Source organism: Gobio gobio (genome assembly GCF_949357685.1).
Source record: "Gobio gobio genome assembly, chromosome: 15".
Classification (NCBI taxonomy): Eukaryota; Metazoa; Chordata; class Actinopteri; order Cypriniformes; family Gobionidae; genus Gobio; species Gobio gobio.
Window position 1 is genome coordinate 17686354 of NC_137108.1, and position 23045 is coordinate 17709398.

General features: G+C 41.6%; 1 protein-coding gene across 1 annotated transcript in view; it reads right to left on the reverse strand.

Annotated features, from left to right (window-relative positions):
- Positions 1 to 23045, reverse strand: part of LOC307138817 (carboxypeptidase Q-like) — an 89069-nt gene that overhangs the window by 41100 nt on the left and 24924 nt on the right. The window contains exon 5 of the mRNA XM_079837425.1: positions 2744 to 2855. Within this exon, the coding sequence (XP_079693551.1) occupies positions 2744 to 2855 (112 nt within the window). The remainder of the gene's footprint in view (positions 1 to 2743; positions 2856 to 23045) is intronic.

Sequence of the window (23045 nt, forward strand, 5' to 3'; positions counted from 1 at the left end):
GTTGCAGCGGCCGCTCGCTGACTCGCGCCGTCACACCAGCACCCAGGTAAGAGAGCGATCCTCCTCGAGACTCGTTTAAACACTCTTCGCAGAAACAGCTTGATACAGCAAACCGTTCGGCTCCGAAGTTAAAAGCAATATGCGGTACTCCACTTCCGTGTTTATACCCGCGGTGCGGGGCGGTGCATGGACCGCATGCCAATACAATTGGCTCGTTTCTAATACACTCGAAGTAGACTGGTCTCTGAAGACAGATCCCAATTCGTCGGTCAGTTCCGACGTACGTCGAACGTGACCGACTGAAAGGGAACTCAACTATTTTAATGACTGCAACAGTAGTGTATAGGGAGGATAAAAAAATGTAATAAAAAAAAACACGGGCTCCAGTCTGACTCGGCCCGAGAATTTTGATAAGCTGTCAGACACAGGCCGGGCTAGGGCCTCAGCGTCTCGGGCCAGGGCCGGGCTAGGGCCTACATTTGAGGCCCGTGCAGGGCTCTAGTTGGACGTATGACTCAAGTATTTCTGTGCCAAATACACTCCTTCAGGATTCGAATACGTTTCGGAACGTTTTTTTTAATATGGCCCTGTATGATGTCATAAAGGGTGGAATTCCTTGTATGGGCATGTCTGCCGGATGAGCGCATGCGTGTGCACATCAACCAGAGCGAAAGCAAGAGCACGTCCATCAACAAGCTTTGTTCGGGTTACCACCAATGTTCCCTCTAAGCTGCGCGCTTGCGCGGTCGCGCACTTGTGATGCCGCGAACGCGCAGAAAGAATGCACGCAGCGCAGACGCAGACACGAAATGAGGGAAGAAATCCATTTGATCGCAGTTTAAATGAGAAAAAATTGCAGTGCTCTGTTCAAACGCTCTGTTCAAAGTTAGTATCGCTATAGTGTTAGAACAGGTGAATGTGGTTTACAGGTTTCATTGAGAGAATTATGTCGCGTGTGAGCAGCAGTGAGTCATGTTTGCGGTCCAATTCTCAGTATGAGAGGCAACAAGAAACCTAAAGACATGACGTCATCATGTTTTAAAGAAGAGTGGCTTGATTAAATAGTGGAAATAACAGATGATGGACACAGCACGGTAACAAAACAGACATTTACAGTCACATTTACCCACCACAAGTGTAGCGTGCAAACTCAAAACACCTCAGTAACACACGTCAGTTTAAAAAGATGTGTGTGTGGTTTGGGTTTCAGGGATGTTTAGATAAGAGTTCACATGTCCCCACATATTTAGCTATTAGATCTATTTAATTACTTCAGTTTTTTATATATATGTATAATATATCAGTTTAAATACTTCAATTAGTTTGTATATTATACTACAGGCTGTTATAATTATATTTTATTGTAAGCCTAATAAAGAATTGATCTCACAAGGGGATTGTTTAGGGATCCTTGCCATTAAAAAGTAAAAAAGAAACAAAAAAAATCTGATATAGAAAATCTTGGAAATTCATAAGCAATAAACAAACATAAGTTTGATGGTTTAATGCTGCCTGTCGCCAATGAATACAATCTCAGTGTAACTGCTTAATTTTTTTCATTTTATATTATATTATTATAAAGAATTTAACTGTTTTGGTGGAGATTTTTAAGTAAGTATTTCTTGGTAAAGAATACAGCATTGTAAAAAAAAATTGTCAAATTAAAATGTGCTTAATTTAGTGACTTCTGAATTAACTGCTGTAAAAGAAATGATTTAATATATCACTAAGTTACATCAAGGGTTAAATAAAATAGAAATGGCACATTAAAGCTGCTCTCCGTAACTTTTTTTGTGTTCAAGATTTACAAAAATTATATGAAGAGAATGTACAACATGAAACCATTTTCCAAATCGTGTTTTTGTCTTACCCTGAATCATTATGGTACACTTACAATAAGTGTTTATATTGGGACTATTTCAGAACGGTCTGGTAGGAACCGCTGCGGAGGAGCACAGTCCCTGCGTTACTCGCCATAGACATAAACAGAGAGAAGTAGCTCCGGCTGCAGTGTTCTTCTGCAAGACGCATGCAGTTCTGTTTATTAACCGCTAGAGCGCAAAAAGTTATGAATTGAAGATTAAAATGTTAAAAGTTATAACTGCATGATGAAACTACTTTTTGTGTGTGTTTGCGTATGCTGTACAGGTCTGGTATAAAGAATATTTTTGCTCAGGTGACCCAAATGTCCGCCCAATAGAGAAAAGTTTTGCTCAGCGAGAAAAGAAATTAGAGGGAACATTGGTTACCACAAAATCAACAATGTCACTAAAGAAGTGTGTTTCTGTGAGGGAAAGATAACCTTGTTCAGCTTCCCAAATTATGGCAAGCGTTATGGCAATCGGTGCAAGGGCATATATTGTAGTGAATCGAAAGTTATCCAGGGATAATGCCATGATGAATTGCATGTGTGTGTGTGTGCTTGTGACTCTTTAGCTCCGCCCACTGCACGCTTCCACGCATTCGGCTGTTTTCGGAAAGAATCGGTACAGCGTATCTGTCTTTTATAAATATGATAAAACTAAAGACTCTTCGGAGATAGAAAGGATGCAATACTACTCTATTTGTACTCAAGATTAACATAATAAGCAAAAACTGTGTGTGTTATGTACCCTTTCTCATGTGCATGTGCATGTCAAAGTCACTGGCACTGGCACTTTCTAAATATTTAGTCACTTGACGGAGAGAGTGTTTTAAAAAAAAAAAAAAAAAATTCCAATGTTAGCATCTTTACAGGTCTCACCTAAGTCTCTGATCAAAGAAAGTGCCTCCCAGGAAATAGCGACTCCGCCCCCATCATCCATAGCGCCCTGGCCCACATCCCAGCTGTCCAGGTGACCACTGAGCAGCACCACCTGAGAGAGAGCCAGAGCAAAAAACATACAAATAAACAGCAAAATAAATATTTAATAATATATCTTTGTTTTCTTTGTGTTTCTTTGAGGGTTTTTTGTATATATAGTTACACAATTGTTTATTCATGTATAAAAAGGGTTTACATAACAGACTGTAAAGGGGAAAAAGGCTTCCTGGCAAACTTTTCCAGATGTTGGCTGTCAGTCTAAATGGATCTTGTCAAACCCAGGCCACAGTGAAAGCCTTTAGACTGATGCTCTAAATTAGATTTAAACTCTAAACATCCTGCTCTCACCTCCCATAGTTCTAACACAGGCTAAAAATATCTCCCTACTCCACTGAGAGCATCTTCTACCAGTTTACATTGACTTTCAGCAGAGCTACATAAACTTTAGCAATATAGCTTACAAATAACTCTCACATTGCATTTCTCTGCTGCCAATCTGCCGCCAATCTACCATTCGTTCACACAATAGCTTCGATGGGTTGGTCAACAAACTTGGAATATTATGGCAATAAAAGCCTTTTAAAAATCATGAACATTTGGAGAATAAAGCTCAAACAAAGAGACTTTCTCAGATAATTTTGTTAAAATCCCATTGGAAAATATACAAATGTGGCCTGGACATCATCCAATCAGCTACAAGCGCTCTCCTATGACAGATTTTGTCTATACATTATCATATTGTTGTCAGTATCATGACAGGTTATAGCATGAGAAAAGGCTAACGTTAATCAAGGCCAACCATCTGTGAGTTGCAACGGCTGAACTCCAAAGCAACAGCCAACGTGCCAACAGCAAAATTACAAAAACGTTCGGTAGCGGCCATTCTTTTGTGTTCAACGGAGAACAAATGATCTCATTTACTGTGAGACTTTGCGCTTTTGTGATCAAGACACCAGAAGGACGCAGATGTCTAGGTGAAAGCAGTTCTGACTGTTCCTTAGTGCTGCTGAATTATTAAAGAGGAGACAAATTGGGTCGTTATTTTGTCATCCCCGTGCCGTCTCAAACCCGTATGGTGTTGTTTTATTTCATTGTGAAGACATTTTGAATAATCTTTATACAGCTCTTTTACAGTTCATAATGACTGCTGCCAAGCTCCAAAAATGACAATGATCACCATTAAAGAAGACAATATGATTTTTGCAATATTTCTCAAGTCTACTGAAGTCATATGATGGCTTTGTGTGAGGAAAAGAGAGACATTTAAGTTATTATTCACTAATAATCTTCCCTTCCCCAAAGCTTTGAAATGTCATTCACATTTGTGTTTAAACGCAAGTCAAAAATGGCCAGTAAGACTTTTTTGTTTGAAATAAATAAACACTTGACTTTTATTGACTTACATTGTTACAAAAGTTTTTCCTTTCAAATAAATGCTGTTCTTTTCATCAAACAATCATAAAAAAAACTAATGTATCACGGTTTCCAAAAAAATAGCACAACTGTTTTCAACATTGATAATAATAATACATATTTCTTGAGCAGGAAATCAGCATATTATAATGATTTCTGAAGAATCATGTGACACTGAAGACTGGAGTAGTGATGCTGAAAATTCAGCTTTGCCATCACTGGAATAAATTACTTTTTAATATACATTCAAATGGAAAACAGTCATTTTAAATTGTAATAATATTTCACAATATTACAATACTTTACTGTATTTTTGATCAAATAAATGCAGCCTTTTTGAGACTTCTAATAATAATGTTATCTTTTAATGTTTAATGTCAGTGTAAATAATAACATGAGGATATATAATTATGAACACATTAGATACAATTACAATAATAATAAATAAATGAGTACATTTCTTAGTTACATATTCTAAGATTTTTTATATCCCTGGAAATGTATGTAGGAAAACACTCATTGGTAACCCGTACATGAAAAGTGGAAGTAAAAAGGACATAATTTCCAGTATTATGCCACCACTTAGACAGAATCAAGAACATCTAAAAGTCTGAAAGCTTTACGTCAATGGACAAATCAGCATAAAATGTTGTGTAACTTCTGGTAATTTCTGTAATCCTCTTCAAAGCCAAATAGCAAACAGAAGCTATTTTCCACTTCTTTCAAGTATGAAATGCAAACAAACAAAAAGTAAACCAGACTTCATCAGAGACTGAAGTTAGACCGGCACTGCATACATTACTGGTTTGGCAGGAGGACCGGCCTAATTTGATGTGGTCTTAAAATATGGAACTGATGGATTAACCTAAACATGTTTTTGTGCATAAAGGAAACATTTTTTTTTTCTAATTGCAGTTTAGGTTTTGAAAAAAATTAAAAACAACTTGCAATAATCTTGCCGTCCATCCAAACACACACCATGAGGATGTGAAAAAAAAGACAAAGAGAGATTTAGTAGTGAGTACTGAGACGAAGAGAGATCTGTCTTCAGATTAAACTTAACTTCCCAATAACTGTGACAGGGTGGAATGCAAGGGCTGACTGACCTCATAATTAAACACTATCATGTCGCCGTTAATGAGCTCTGACAGGATGAGGCTATTAATTACGAGGCGCTGAAATATGAATGAGGGAGTGAAATTAAGAGAGTGCACTGAGAAAGAATGAGTTGAGCCTAATGAGCCAGCTATCCAAAGGGAATCATACTGAAATACGTATTCAATACTCTGCAGCAAATCTGGACAAGCGGCCAAAACATAGAACTGAACAATCAAGATGTGTAAATGAAAATGAAAACACATGCTGATCAAATTAATGTAACTTCAGTTTTATAATTGGAACAAAATCATACATTATTAGGATAAAGGAAGCTTAAAGGAGGAGACCTATTATGCAAAATACACTTTTATAAGATGTTTGAACACAGATGTCCACGGTGTGTGTAAACAACCAGCCAATAATGGTAAAAATCCACGCACTCCTTTTTTTTTATAATCCCCATAAATCATAAACAGTCTCTCCGAATGAGCGGTTCCAGATTGGAAGCCCCGCCCACGACTGGTGACGATCTGCCTTATTAGCATAGATACTGTCCTGAGTGAGCTGCAACAGTCCGCCATTTCTGTTTCCTCACAGTAGCGGCTGGAGATATACAAATGTATATTACAAATGTTCTGTTATTGGATGTACTGTACCAATCAACATAAGAGTCTCCATAGACTACCGGCTTCAGAGCCACTGAGGACAACACAGTTAATTTATGAAGGAAATGTGCCAAAGAAAGTTATATATTTGGCCATGCTTTATAAACGAGGGTCAGGTCAACGCTGCATTTGTACATGACAGAACATCCTAAGTCGATGGGCCTCATCATACACCCGGCGCAATGCAACACCAGGCGCGACGCAAGTGTTTTTTGCTAGTTTCAGCCCAACGCAGTTATCATTTTCACGTCCAGCGCCACGTTGTTTAAATAGCAAATGCACTCGCGCCCATCTGTTCACCCATTGGCGTGCTGGTCTATAAACGAGGTGTGTTCAGGCGCATTGTTGGCACGTTGCTATTTTGAGGTAACTGAAAACGACTACGCCATTGACCAACAAAAACCTAGTCTAAAGTCAATAGCGCAGTATTTTTTGTGTTATTTAAAGGGCGTGTTAGTAATGTCCACCTATAGGTGGGTGCATAACATGCGTACACTCTGCTTATTACATACACAGGGACACGCAGCAGCACACAAACATTTTTAAATATTAAAAATAAAGGGATTCCTCTCTAGAGAAGCGTTCAGTCCTTCCGCTCGCAAAGTCCGCCATGTAAATAGCGAATCCGCCATTGTGCAAGTGCAACTGGCTTTTAAAGGGAATGGGAGATGAGACTCTGATTGGTTTATTGCAAGTTATGCCCAAAACACACCCATGACTCATTAAAGGTGCTCTAAGCGATGTCACGCGTTTTTTAGGCCAAAACATTTTTTGTCACAAACAGCAAACATCTCCTCACTATCCACTAGCTGCCTGTCCCCTGAACACACTGTAAAAAAACACGGTCTCTGTAGTCTGCCTAAGCTCCACAAACTGCAACAAAAACAAAAGTATGCAGTCTGGACCACAAAGCACAACAAACAGTGCTCCAGCCAATTGCCGACAAGAATGATTTGGGGGTGGAAATCATTCTTGTCGGCTATTGGCTGGAGCACTGTTTGTTGTGCTTTGTGGTCCAGACTGCATACTTTTGTTTTAGGCGGACTACAGAGACCGCATTTTTTTTACAGTGTGTTCAGGGGACAGGCAGCTAGCGGATAGCGAGGAGATGTTTGCTGTATGTGACAAAAAATGTTTTGGCCTAAAAACGTGTGACATCGCTTAGAGCACCTTTAAGAGACTAGGTACAACTCTTTTAGACCATGCGCCTGGCTCACCAACGTTTTATTTTTCTTCCAGTTGTTAAACTGGTAAAAGTGGATTCGGACACGCCTTCTTCCTGAGTCTCTCCATCAGTGTTGTTGCCGGAATATCCGAAGCACAAGCTGTAAAGGCTCCGTCCTCTTCTGGAAAGGGGGTCGGGAGCTGCAACTCATTTGCATTTAAATACATTTGCATTTAAAACGGCATGTTTTTATCACACCCAAATAGGGGCAAATTTGACAAGCTATAATAAATTATCTCTGGGGTATTTTGAGCTGAAACTGTCAGGGTTCTGCCCTGGCAGCCTTGTTTGTGTTGTCATTGTTTAATGTCTCTATGTTTGTGTTGTGTCTAAGCACATGGCTCTGTCTTTGCTTGTGTATGCCATGTGCTCCTTGTGTCCCGCCTCCTTGTTTCCTGTTACCATGCCCCCTTGTTTAGTCCTTGGCTGCGTCCCGAAAACCAAGGCAGCTGACTTGTTGCCTTGCTGCCTAATCAGACAATGGCTTGTAAGGCAGCGTTTGTCCATGAAGGCACCTCACAAAACTGATTTTGGACAGACTTCTTAGGCAGTGTAACCGTTTAATGATCTACAGCTAGATAGAGAGAGCTTTGGTGAGAACTAAACAAATATTTAATTACTACATTAGTAATTTCTCGCTGGAAATGACATCGTAAAAAACGTACATTCACACACAAACTGACCAGCAAACGCAACTTTTGGACGCCATCTTTTTTTTCCAGCTCAAATGTCACAGAATCGAAAGTACAGGATTGTGGGATATCAAAGGCAGCGAAGGATACAAATATGCTGCCTTCGAAAATCGATCAGATGAAGGTATCTCAGGAGACAGGAAGTGAAGCTAACATTAGATTCAGACGTGCCTTGGTGCCTTCCTGCCTTGAAATGTGTCTTCCAAATGCAGCATTTTCCTGGTTTCGGACGCAGCCCTTGTCAAGTCCTCGTTTCACTAATTGTGCTCACCTGATCCTCATGTGCTGATCCCTTTATATTCAGCCCCTTTCACACTTGTCTTTGCTGGTTCGTTATACATATTCAGTGTGTTCATGTGTTTCTCGCACATCTTGTCAAGTCAGTTCTAGATTTAGTGTCTCCATCAGTTCTAGCTTTGAATTTATTTATTTTCAGTTTTTTCTTTGTTCCTGAATTGAAGTCTAGTCAAGTTTCTGCCTTTATTTTGCTCTATTTTTCTCCAGGCTTTATTTTTGGTTTCTCTTGTTTTTCCTCTTATTTGTTAGCTACTCTTTTATTTTTCCCTTTTCTAGCTCCAGTTATATTTAGTTTCTCATTTGTTTTCTGGTGTTCTAGTTTTGCCAGTTTTTATTTGCGTTTTGTTTTATTTTGTTGTCTTGAGTGTTGTATCGTGGTAGTTCCTGCCTACTTTGTGGGATTCCCTGCCTGCTGGTTCCTTCTGCCTGGCAGCTAGACTGGTTCTGAGTCTGTGAGCAGTAAGTACCTGATCTCAGCTTCATTGTGTCCTGCCCTGTCTTCACCACTACCATCTAGCTGGCCTGGTCAAGTCCTCTGCGGTTCTTTGACCTGCTGTATCCTGGAGCTGGTTCCAGCAGTCACCCTCATCTGTCCTGTCATTGTTCCCCGTTGGCCCTTCTGTTTGGATTCTCCCCCATCACTACCTTCTTGTGCCTTGTTAAACTGTCCTGTCAATAAATTGCCTTTGTTCACTCTGCATCTGGGTCCTCCATTTCAGAATACCTGACAAACTTGGATGCATTCTGGGGACATCAGAGACTTATATTAAATCTTGTGAAAAGGGGCATAATAGGTCACCTTTAAGTCTCACTTAAAATGTTACTGTATGAATATCATTGCATTAGGTACAAAATATCAAACCAAGAGGCAGCAGAGGCGCAATGATACCAGACAATTATTCTTAACTGCTATTTTCTTATTTTCTAACTTAAGAATACTCTTAAGAAATGCTTTGGGAATTCTTATCATCTTTCTATTATTTGTGTTCCTCATGGTTTACTTATAGGCCTAGTTTCACAGGCAGGACTTGGATTAAGCCAGGATTAGGCCTTAGTTCAATTAGGACATTTAAGTAGCTTTTATAAAAGTGTCTTAGAAAAAAGATGGTGTGTATCTTGAGACAAAACAATGGCAGTGCAAGTTGCTCAAACATGCATTTTAGTCTGGGCTAGGTTTAAGACTACATTCAGAAAATATATTCAGAAAAGTCACATCACTCATAATCATAACATCAAACTTCAGAGTATGTGCATATCCCTATAGTTATAATAATATGTATAAGAAGTGTTATGTTGTAATGTTTAAAAATTGAAAACTCAACAAATTCAAATTGGAGGCTATCCTAACTTTAAGAGGTTATTTACAACGAGATTATTTATATGAATTCAAATTCTTGTTATGTTTTAGTACAATCTTAAGAACATTCTTAAGAAATGTTTTTGGGAATACAAAATATTCTTAAATTATTTTCAAGTTTCAAAAACTTAAGAATACTGTAAGTTAAGAAGACTTTAAGTAATTTAATGAATAATTTAAACAACAATTTTTGTGAATCCGGACCCAGAAGCCTGACACTTAATTTGGACCACAGAGAATATGGACTAATATGGACTAATACATTTGGCAACAAAGTGTTCAAATACATTTTGTAATAATTTTGTCCTTTAAATGAAATGCCCCTTGCAATGATATTTTGTCCTTTAATGCAATGACATCCATAAATTTGTATGTAGCTCCATTTGAACCATAAAATACACTTTTTTCTATTAACTGTTGTTTTAATTGATTGATCCAGTGAAAAACAGCCAGTTTAATAATGTGACATAATGAAAAGGGGTGAGCTGTATGTACACAACACAAACACTGAAAATACATAACCAGAGGTGTCAAGTAATGAAGTACAAATACTTCATTACCTTACTAAGTAGAAATTTTGGGTATCTACACTTTACTGGAGTAATTATTTTTCAGCCGACTTTTTACTTCTACTCCTTACATTTTCACACAATTATCTGTACTTTCTATTCCTTACATTTTAAAAGTAGCCTCGTTACAATTTCATTTCAAACCTATCCAGATAAATCGTGCCATCCGTATAGAGTGAATTTGATTGTGGTTGGATGAGAAGTATAAACATATACCATCCCGAGTGGGTACACCAATTTTCTTGTCTGTTGCCCTCAGAGATTCCTGCAGCTAAGCTTGGATGTACATTTGCATTCCAATAAAGATTATTGATAACATGCCTCTGAAGTTTGACTTTTTGCACCATAACATTACTTATAGGCAACTTGTCATCATATCTTCTGCTCCATGAAACACATGTTAATGCTCAGTAGTACACATATATGATTCTTTAATGTATTTGCAATGTACTAAAATGTGTTCATTTTCAATGGGCATATACGTGGCTGAAACAGGTAGTAGTGCATCCCACATTTTTCATCATTAACATTTGAATATAACATTATAGTCATTATGGCCTTTAGAAAACAGGTTTTTTTTTTTGAGGAGGTGGGGTAGTGCACTGTATGCTCCTCTGGCGCGACCTAAGCTTTTGTCCTTAATGGCATTTTTTTCCTTACATTACTTTAAGTAGTTTTGAAACCAGTACTTTTACACTTTAACTTGAGTAAAAAGCTTGAGTTGATACTAAAACTTCTACAAAAGTATTTTTAAAGTATCTATACTTCTACCTGAGTAATGAATGTGAATACTTTTGACACATCTGTGCATAATGGATCAATAACTATACAAATACATGAACAAATTATATCATGTTTGTTAAAGAGATCTTTTACCTAAAAATGAAAATTCTGATATTTTACTCACCCTCATGTTGTTCCAAACCTATAAAGTTTGACTTTCTTTCTTATGTGGATCTCAAAACAAGATTGAAGAATGTTGGTAACCATTTTGGTAACAGGTTATGTTACCAATCACCTCCATTATGTGGAGAAAAAAAATCACTTAAAATATATATTCTTTTATTTTCCACAGAAGAAAAAAAAATGATACCAGTTTGGAACAATTGTGAGTTTTTATTTTTGGATGAAATACCCCTTTAATGACAATGTGATTACCACCAGAATGCACTACATCAAGGACTACATTTCCCATAACTCTCTGCCCGGACTCATCATCCCTGATTACATCCACCTGTATCTCATTATCCTGTTTCCCTCCCCATATATAACCCTGGTTATCTCAGTCATTCATTGCAAAGTCTTATTTAGTGTTTCATTGCATTTCTGAGCATTCTTCCCGGTTTCATTTCTTTCGGTTTTTGGATTACTCGCCTGTTTTTGGATTACGCTCTTGCCTGTGTTCCCTACCTTGTTGTGCTTGTTTGTTTGGTCTGCCCGCCTGTGTTTTGACCATGATTGTGGATTACCCTTTAATAAAGCTGTGTGGATCCTCAGCCTTCACGTCTCAGAGCAGTACGTAACGGAAGACTTCGCCAAACATGGATCCAGCAGAAGAGATACTATTCCTGCATCAAGGTACCGGTAGCATTGAGAATTACACCGATCTGTTTAATACTCTGGCTTCTTGGGTAAATTGGAAGGACTCTGTTTTTAAGGACTTTTATTCTCATGGATTGAACGAACCAATATGATCATTCATGCCACGAGGTCAAAATAACCTGAGTTTCGAACAGTTTATGGACTATGCATTGTTATTGCCTGGTTCCTCCTACACCGTTGGGGAAGTAGAGGAGGATACGCTTCCCTTATATGTTTTTCTTCTGACAAGATGGTCGCCACACCTGTATTTTAGACCAAGAGGGTTGCGATGCCAGAACATTCAAACGTCATGGATCCTACGCCAGAGTCTCCAGCTGCCTTGGACCATACGCCAGAGACGGCTCCAGCCACTGACCAGTGTCCAGAGAGGGCTCCAGCCTGTGACCAGAGTCCAGAGAGGGCTCCGCCTCCTTCCTTCCCGAGTCCAGAGAGGGCTCCGTCTCCTGTCACTCCTATCCTTGTTCCAGAGTCCGTAGTGCCTCCCAGGAGTATTTTGGGGGGGGGAGGCTACCCATCCTTGCAGGCTGGCCCTGCACTGCCCGAGCCGCCATGGCTCCCTGAACTGCTCCACGGCCCAGGTCCGCCCACACTCCATGGCCCAGGTCCGCCCAAGCTCCACGGCCCAGGTCCACCCTGGCTGCCTGCGCCTCCCTGGTCATCTACCCAGCCTTCTTCGCCCTGGTCATCTGCCCAGCATGCTCCACCCTGGCTGTCTGCTCTGCTCTGCTCTGTCAGTCTCCAGGCCCTTTTCAGCTCCACGGGCCTGGCCCTCCATCGCACCCCCGGGTCCGCCTCTGCTCCACCTCCCACCTGGGCAATTTTAGGAGCGTCTGGAAGCCACTCCTTTGAGGCGGGGCTATGTCACAATTCACCAGTTTGAGTGCTTGTGATTTACCACTAGAGGGCACTCCACCCCGGACTGTCACTCCATCAAGGACTACATTTCCCATAACTCTCTGCATTTCTGAGCAATCTTCCCGGTTTCATGTCTTTCGGTTTTTGGATTACTTGCCTGTTTCTGGATTACTCTCTTGCCCGTGTTCCCTACCTTGTTGTGTTTGTTTGTTTGGACTGCCCGCCTGTGTTTTGACCTTGCCTGTACTTTTGAATATGATTGTGGATTACCCTCTTAATAAAGCTGCGTTTGGACCCTCAGCCTTCGCGTCTCAGAGCAGTACGTAACACAATGATATTATTAAAGTTATAATAAATAATTTTTTATGAGAGTGACTGAAACACATGCAGTTCCATCTGCTTTTCTGAAACGCATAAATATAGGGGGCAATGGGGGTTTTAAAGAACGGTTTCTTCTTTTTAAATACCTAGGAATGTGTCTGTAAAACACATTAAAAGTGTTTCATAACGTGACTCAAATATCAACCTATGGTTAAAACTGGACTGACTGGTCCTCCACAACACAATGCTCATATTCTGACCAGCCTGGCATCATCCAGACCCCTAAAGTAGGTTTACCTACTGTACATTTGGACACACACCCCATTTTTCTGGTTGATGAAAAAACATAATTCAAGTCCAAAAACATTTGTGTAGCTACATTAGATGTCCTTATATTCCCTAATTTATTGACACTAAAATGTTTACCGAAAGGGAATTGTGTAATGTGGAAGTCATCATAGATATGCCTGTGGACAAGGTTACACAAACTGTCCCAGACTCTCCACCCCCTCCACTTCCTGGAACTCCATCATTGTGTGTGCTAAAAAGAGTGTCGCGTTTAGCGCAAAACCAGAGAGTGGTTTCAAGAACGTGTGGTGAGAGAATGAGCAAGATTTAAAAGCGGATGAGGGGAAGAACTCACTGTGAAATGAACAGACTGTACGCACAAGTCAGAAAATCATAGGCAGATCACCTTGTGCTGACTTTTTTGTTGTAATTCAAATGATCATGAAAAAGAAGAGGACAAAACAAAACAAATCGACAGACAGTGATGAAATGCCTGAGTAGGTCCTAGACCTAGAAATGTCCAAAATGATGTTGCCTCAGGAACTGCCGGGAATGAAAAACTGATTTTCAAAGTGACATAATTATCTCAAAAATACAGTACATTGTTCTGTTTCAAAAGTTCTTAGGACAAGTAAAATAAATATACTGGGTTCAAAACAAGTTAGATTCTGTATGGCGATAGAGCTTATGATGTAAAAAATAAATGCACTTACAATAGAAGTCTATATGGTTTCTGGAGTGTCCGTGCACATTTTTGTATCGTTTTAAAAAGCTAATTATGAATTTTCTGTAAAATTTCTTGTGTTTTTAATTCTCTTTCTTAACAGCTAGGGAAGCACCGATATGAATATTTTGGCCGATATCGATAATTCTTTATATTTGAAAGCCGATAACCGATATATTAGCTGATAAATCTAAATCTAAATTTTTATATAGTTATGGAGAGCCTGATTGAAAAACAAAAGCCTCACCATTAAAAGCCATGTCCCAAACACACAAGTATAATGTTTTTATTATAATTTAATGTAGTCTATATGACAGACTTGCTCTGCACATGTTGCACTTAACTGTCCTTTTTGAAGTGACTATCATGGCGAAGAGTGCTCATCTGAAGTGTATCGGCATTAATATTTCGGCCAAATTTTCTTATCGGGCCGATAACGATAACATTTAAAATTAGCCTATATCAGCTGTTACCAATATGGTGGCCGATATATTGTGCATCCCTATAAACAGCACATTTCTGATAACATTTTGAAGTAAGATTTTACATGGGGAATAAATTAGAGACTGAAAAAAAGGATAAATAAAAGATTGTAATTAAAACTTAAAAATGTAAATGTAGGCTATTTACTCCTGTGATGGTGATTCCTGTAATGATTATGCTCACCATATGTCTCTTATGCTCACAATAGGCAGTCTTGGTGAGCATAACAGACTTCTTACTAATCATTAAAAATCTTTAATTATTCCAAACTTTTGACAAATAGTGTATATATGCACATTTAGGTGGCAGTTTCATGAATGAACAAATAATCATCATTAATCATTATTACTGAGAAAAGACCTCAAAAGAAAATAATTCATTTCAATTTAGGCAGATTAAAGCATTGAATAAGCATTGAAAATGTATATTTAAAAGAAAACTATATTGTTTGTTTCAATATTACATAAGTCTAACACTGGCCAACAGTCCACAGCAAACCATTTTGCAATCAAAAATGTCAATCTGTCTTTGATAGAAGGTTCATTCACACAGAATACTTACACTGCATTTTAATAAGTTATGTCTTATTAAAAGACAATTCCCCTTAAAATATTAAAGATATTTTTTTTATTTTTTTTAAATGCTCTCTGTAAGTATGATTTGATGACTTTGATCTAAGTTTCTGATGTGATAGACAGATTTATTGGTCAGTTTATTAACTTCTAAATAAAGAAATTTAATCAGCATTTGCATGGTATTAACTTTTCTTGAATAAATGTCAGATAATTCCACTAACAAGAAAACAAAACACAACATCCCAACAAATGCCGCTGCATGAATTCAAATGGATTCAAGCATACACACACACACACACACACACACACACACAATTCATTTGACTCAATGTTGAAAAAGCTGACCAGATGAGCCAAAGGCAGCTAAAACTAGCAGTTTGTATTTTATTTTTCTGCTCATACCCAAAATTACAACGCCTGCCAAAAATAAAGTGACTTTTTCAGGTCATCCAGCCACTCTGTGAATTGAGGAAATGAAAACAGACTGATCAAATACACAGATGTGCGTAATGAGGCAGACACCACACAATGAAGCTGTCAAATTCACTCTCAAATTCCCCAAAAACCACCAGCCATCAAACACGTGCAGACCTTGATCACTTGCATTCAGTTACAGAACTAGAAAGTTTTCATGCCTGAGTTTATGCCAAAATGACTGCAAACAAAAGAGAACACAGAGAGCTTCCTTTAAAGTTCAGAATGGAAATTCAGCGAAGATGGTGGTTATTATGTATTTTATTTCACATTCCTACTAAATAGGGCACTTTTTCTTCTAGTAGAGGTTCTTGTATGGCCAAACCTCTAAAAAACAGACCAACTTATTTTGAGTGTCAGGATATGAGGTCATCTGCAAACTGGTTTCATTTCCTTTGGCCACCTCAGAAAGCTGAGCCATTGATGATTCTAGCAGTCATGCTCTTGTGCATTATATTATAGTGCTGTTGGTGACTTTAACCAGATTTAGCAAGTCATAAAAATGAGCATTTTCAGAAAAATTTGAATTAAAATAAAATAATTAAAATAACTTCACAACTCCATTTTAAATGTTCAAATTATATGGTCTTCTTTTTAACCTCCAGAAACGTCACATTTTTTGAGGGAACATCAGTGGCAGTCCTGGCTACCGTGGAGCCGTAGGCAAGATTTCGAACACCTTCATTATTCAATTACTGAACTGAATAGAATATCTGATAAATCATTTAACATTAATGATTTTCAATATTGTGCTATAGCAACTAAATGAGCAAATATTTCCAATTAGTTAACCTAATAATAATGGATGATGCATCATCATGCATATACTAAAATCTTTTCTAAATGTTACAATTTAGCAGTAAATGGTCAGTATTCTTCCCAATCATGCATTCTATTTTTAATAAACCCTCTGTTTTTAATAAACCAAGAAAATCTGACAGCTGACCATGACAGTCACAGATCACCACACATTTACATTCTATGCAAAACATTTTTTTTGAACATATACTGTTCAAAAGTTTGGGGTTATTAAGGTTTTTTTTAATGTTTTTTAAACATTCTTATGCACATCAAGGCTGCATTTATTTGAACAAAAAACAAACAGTAAAACAATAATATAATGAAAAAAATATTTTAAAAAATCTGTTTTAATATATTTTAAAACATAATTAATTCCTGTGGTCAAAGCTGAATTTTCAGCATCATTACTCCCAGGGCCGGCCAAAGCCCTTATGGGGCCCGAAGCAGAATTTTATTTGGGGGCCCCTCGGTGCCACCAATACAATTGACTATTGTCAATTCTTGATAATTCGCACATCAATGTTAGTAGTTGTAGCTGTGTTGCTTACATCATGTCTGGCTGTCATGTTTTTATCCTTATACGGTTTTTAATTGTGACAGTAGCAAACCCACAAGAGTGATCAGGCGTTAATATTCAAAGCCTTATATTACTACAGTTCAGACTGGGATATGAATGTTTTTATTTATTTTTTATTTATTTTTATTCTTTTAAGTAGCCTAGTCTCTTATGCTGAATATGGTCACTTTTCCCCAGGATTCTTTGATGAATAGAAGGTTCAAAAGAACAGCATTTCTCTTAAATAGAAAGCTTTCAAAAAATCCTAAAAATATTTTACACAACTGTTTTTAACACTGATAATCATAAATGTTTGTTGAGCATCAAATCATCATATGAGAATGATTAGTGAAGGATCATGTGACACTGAAGACCGGAGTAATGATGATAAATTCAGCTTTGATCACAGGAATAAATTACACTTTACTATATATTCACATAGAAAACAGCTGTTTTCCATTATAATATTATTTCACAATATTTCTGTTTTTACTGTATTTTTGATCAAATAAATGCATCCTTGGTGAGCAGAAGAGACTTCTTTTAAAAACAAGAAATGTTGTTCTCTTTCATAGGTTCACTCGACGCTGCGTCACTTTAATGACGTAATGGGACGCCCTCTGGGTGTGCGGATTGTCTGAAGCCCTTATAGAATCACGGCAATTGATTGGCTGATGGCGCGCACGTCGCCCCACTTGACGTAGTCACCTATATTAGCGCGCGCGCGCCATCTGCTCCTCAGATTTCTCTGCCTTCACGAAGCGGCTATTTCATGCCCTTCGGTTTCGGTTTTTCTGGCCCAAATATCTTGGATTTCATTCGACTTTATCACCAGCACTTCAGCAACTGCGGATAGTGGAACATTGTTCTCCTTGCGGTGAAGTACCATGGTTTTTCGTCGTTGCCCGCTGCCGTGCACTCGCTTCATCGCGAACAACGACCCCCCACAGTAAGTGTTAAATGTTTGGGGTTCTCACACGCGTGCGAGGCGGTTCAGGGGTTTTCAAAATGCAAATTGTGCTATAATCTCCTTCTCAAAACCCTCCGCTCGAGGCTCGCAGTTTTTGAGAAGGAGTCATCCTTTTTCCCCCGTTGCGCTCCCGAGGCCGCGCAGGCCTCTCTTGGATCCGCAACCTGGATTTCGTCTTTGCTCGCCGCCGTGCACTCGCTTCATCGCGAACGACGACCCCCACAGTAAGTGTGTTAAACGTTTGGGGTTTTCACACGCGCGCGAGGCTGCTCAGGGGTTTTCAAAATGCAAATTTTGCGATAATCTCCTTCTCAAAACCCTCCGCTCGAGGCTCGCGGTTTTTGAGAAGGAGTCATCCTTTTCCCCCCGTCGCGCTCCCGAGGCCGCGCAGGCCTCTCTTAGATCCGCGACCTGGATTTTCGTCTTATGCCCGCCGCCGTGCACTCGCGAATGACGACCCCCACAGCAAGTGTGTTAAACGTTTGGGGTTTTCACACGCGCACGAGGCGGCTGAGGGGTTTTCAAAATGCTAATTTTGTGTTAATCTCCTTCTCAAAACCCTCCGCTCGAGGCTCGCGGTTTTTGTGAAGGAGTCATCCGTTTTTCCCCGTCGCACTCCCGAGGCCGCGCAGGCCTCTCCCCGAGCACGTGCGCGGGACTCCGCCCGTCGAGTTTGTCACACGACTATTTGTGTCCCAACCCGGAGGCACGCGACACGGTTTCCTTCGGACTGGATGATGATGTCGTGTTTACCGCAGCGTCCGACTCTGAGGATTTCGGGCCTTCTTGTAATGACGACGCTCTCCCGCCTAGCGGCCAGGAAGCGCGGCGTTCAGCGACATGCGTGGAGCTCGTCAACGTACTTTCGCGCGCTACGGTTTGACACCGGAAGCAGTTAAGGAGCTGCGCTAAGCCGCGGATTTGGCTTTGAACCACGAAGCACAGCTCGCGCCATAGGACGTTCAATGGCGGGCATGGTGGCGGCAGAGTGCCACCTGTGGCTCAACCTAAAACACGGAAATCCGTGATAGAAAAAGGTTTTCCTACTGGACGCTCCGATTTCGACAGTCTGGGTTGTTTGGGGAGGCGGTCAACACTGTGGTTGAGAAGTAAAAAAAAAAAAAATATATATATATATATATATAAATAAAAAGCTAAGCTGCTTTTTAAGCAATGCCTAGGAGAGCGAATTATTCTCCTAGCCCCTCCCACCCCTCTCAGAGAACGCCCTTCTTATAGAAGGGAGTTTACCAGTAGGAGGAACGACCAAAGCCATCCCCCACCCACCACGGTCTGGGGAGCTTGTGGTCGCCCGTTTCCCTGCCAACGTCCTCGCAGAAGCATCGACCCAAAGCGCCCCAGCAAACGTTCTGCTCCGGCCACTTAGAGTCGCTCCTGACCCTCCGGTCAGAAAAAGGAGAGCTTCAAGCTGAAGCTGGGTCAGACCGTGCAAGCGTCTCTGCCCGCCTCTCACCAGCTCTCCTTATCCGGCTCTGTTACTTTCGCCGCCAGCGCGCTTCGAAGTACAGAACTGGCCCTCGCCTTTTTCCGGCGCTGAAGGAAGGAGACGCCTTTTGCTTTCTCCCCTCACGTTTGATTGGCTCACCATCCGCCGCTCGTTCAGACGGAGACACATTCGGTCTTCTCCGCGAAACAGAGCGACAAAGTCTTCCCACTCTGGCTGTGACATCTCCCACTCCGCGCCAGGATGCCACGTGCTCCCCTTCGCGGATGGCCACGCCTTCCTTAGAGGTTTAGCTCGACACCCATCTCAGGTATGTCCACCGCACCTCAACACCCCACTCCCTGTGTCACATTTCTCCCATGAGTGGAAGCTTCTGCCAGGGATATCATCCTGGGTCCTCCGCACAATTCAGTACGATTACACACCCCAGTTTTGTCGCAACCCCCCCTCGCTTCGACGAGGTCATTCAAACTGTAGTAAACAGCGCCTCAGAGGCTTCTGTGCTACAACAAGAACTTATTTCTCCTCAAGGGGGCGATAGAGGAGGTTACATTAGCAGAAGAGAAATGTGGCTTCTTCAGCCGCTATTTCCTGGTTCCGAAGAAGGACGGCAGATTGCGTCCCATTTTGGACCTTCGTCGTCTGAACTTCGCCCTCTACAGAGGGAAGTTCAAGACGCTAACACTCTATTTTATCACAGATACATGCGGAGGACTGGTTCATTACGATAGACCTGAAAGATGCATACTTCCATATTCAGGTCGTCAGACGACACGGGAAGTTTCTCAGATTTGCCTTCGAGGGGAGGGTTTAGCAATACAAAGTCCTTCCCTTCGGCCCCGCCCTGGCACCGAGGATATTCACGAAGTGTATGGATGCTGCTCTGGCCCCGCTGAGGCTCCAGGGCATCCGTATTCTCAATTACCTGGATGATTGGCTCATTCTGGCCCACTCCAGGAAGTTGGTGACTCACCACAGAGATGTCGTTCTTCAGCACGTTCAGTCTCTTGGTGTGAGAGTGAACACCGACAGGAGTGTTCTCACCCCAACTCAGCAGACCACCTTCTTAGGAGTTCATCTGGATTCCGTTCCAATGCAGGCCCGCTTGGCCCCTGCTCGGTTTTCCAGTATTGTAACATGTTTGGCCCGCTTCAGGCTCGGCCATCATGTTTTCTGTGAGTACATGTCGCAGGCTCCTGAATCTCATGGCCGCAGCTTCCCCGGTGCTCCCCTGGGACTGCTCCACATGAGACCCTTCCTTTGGTGGATGAAACGCTCAAGGGCTCGGTCAACAGGATCGGCCCTTCGCCTATTGAAGGTGTCACGCGGCTGCTTCCGTGCCCTATCAGTATGGCGGGACCCTATCTTTCTTCGGAAGAGGGTCAGTATGGGGGCTGTTTTCCGTCGCCAAATGGTCACGACGGACACCTCTAACTGGCTGGGGTGCGGTATTCAAGGGCAGACCGGCATGCGAGGTCTGGAAAGGGGAAGCTCTCTCTTGGCACATAAACTGCCTAGAGATGAGAGCTGTGTCCCTGGCCCTTCAGTACTTTCTCCCCTCCCTCATGGGACATTATGTCATTGTCAGGACGGACAACATGGCGGTGGTGTCTCATGTGAATTGCCAAGGGGGATAACGGTCATGCATCCTGGACAGGCATGCGCGCCGTCTCCTCCTGTGGTCTCAGGACAAACTTCTGTCCCTGAGAGCAGTCCATGTACCCGGAGTCTTGAACCTCGCAGCGATTTACCTGGTCGAGGCAGAAGCTCAGGTCGGGAGAATGGATGCTGAACCCTCAAACTGTATCTCAGATTTGGGAGGTGTTCGCAAAAAGCGGAGGTGGACCTTTTTGCCTCGAAGGAGTCGTCCCAGTGCCTACTCTGGTTCTCTCTGAGTTCCCCAGCCTCATTGGGGATAGATGCGTTCGCGCATCCACGGCCCAATCTGAAACTCTATGCGTTCCCGCCCATCATCTGATTCCGGCGGTTCTTTGCAGGGTGAGAGAGAGTGGAGTCAGCCTCTTGCTCTATTCCTCCAAGTGGAGGGTCTTTTGAGTCATGGTGCTCTTCCCATGTGGTGGACCCAGTTAACTGCCTGGTGGGTCCAGTTCTGGAGTTCCTGGAAGAAAAGTTTGCCGCTGAAGCAGCGGCTACCACCCTTCGGGTCTATGTTGCAGCTGTCATGGCCTGTAGGGAGTCGGGCGAAGTCCCTCTAGGCAAACATAGACTGATTTCATCTTTCATGCGAGGGGTTAGGCGCCTGAGACCAGCACGCTCCCCATGTATTTTCTCTTGGGACCTCTCCGTGGTCCTTGAAGGGCTAACATTGGCTCCATTTGAGCCCTTGGAGTCAGCTCCTGAGCGAATTCTGACTCTCAAGGTTACTCTTTTGTTAGCTCTGTATGGATTTTGCTCCTGGCCTAGTCAAGGTTACTTTAAGACCTAGGCCGGGTTATGTGCCCAAAGTTTTGTTCATGAAAAATAATTTCGCTCTCAGGTTATCATTCTTCACTCCCTTCACCCCCCCTCCTTTTGACTCGGAGGAAGACGAGAAACTTCATTTGCTCTGCCCAGTTCGAGCGTTGAAGTGTTATGTTGACCGTTCCGACGGGTGGAGGAAATCTAACCAGCTGTTGGTGTGCTTCGTTGCTGGCCACCACGGGCTTGCCGCTTCGAAGCAAAGGGTTTCCCATTGGGTGATAGAGGCTATTTCCTTAGCTTATGAGGTGCGTGGTTTACCTTCACCTCTTGATATTAGAGCGCATTCTACCAGAGGTGTGGCTTCCTCTCAAGCACTTTTTAGAGGGGCTCTTTTGGAGGATATGTGTGTGGCGGCAGGTTGATCCTCTCCGCACACTTTTGTGAGATTCTATAGTTTGGATCTCGACATGGCTCCGGGTTCGCATGTCCTGTCTGCTTAACCTAGTCATGCAGGTTATCTGGTGTTCTTTGAGCCAGATACGGCAGCGCTTTAGCTTGGCGTGTTTGGTATATCGTTCCCATTACGTCATTAAAGTGACGCAGCGTCGAGTGAACCTATGAAAGAGAACGTCTCAGGTTACTTGCGTAACCTATGTTCTCTGAGTAGGGAACGAGACGCTGCATACGCTGCCAAGCTCCTTGCGCTGCCGACAGGCCTTCCTTTTCGGCAGAGAAATCTGAGGAGCAGATGGCGCGCGCGCGCTAATATAGGTGACTACGTCAAGTGGGGTGACGTGCGCGCCATCAGCCAATCAATTGGCGTGATTCTATAAGGGCTTCAGACAATCGGCACACCCAGAGGGCGTCCCATTACGTCATTAAAGTGACGCAGCGTCTCGTTCCCTACTCAGAGAACATAGGTTACGCAAGTAACCTGAGACGATTTATTTCAAACATTAAACAGAGCTTTTATTTTGGCGAAAATAAAATTTTATGTTTTGCATTCCATTCGACTGTGTAGAAATGTTCTAAATAAAACTTCCAACCACTCGCCATGGTGGTAACTCTTAGACAGGTTGAATCCAGGTTGAGCAGCAATGTGGATTGATGTAATTGGCAGACGTGGAGCGCTGCAAATTTAAACAAGAGAACCAATCAAAAGTAGCCTGGATTCCAGCCGAACTTAGCCCCGCCCACAACATTTGAGGTCGGGAAGTTTGGTCTGGACTTGATCCGTTGTGGAGAAACTATGCTCGAACCAGAGCTGTTCGGACCAATGAAATTGTCAGGGCGGGCTTTATACGATGACGGACAGATAAAGCTACGTAATCAACCACGTCACCAAAGAGCGATTGGGTTGAATTTGTTGTAATCCTAAACAGAGAACTTCT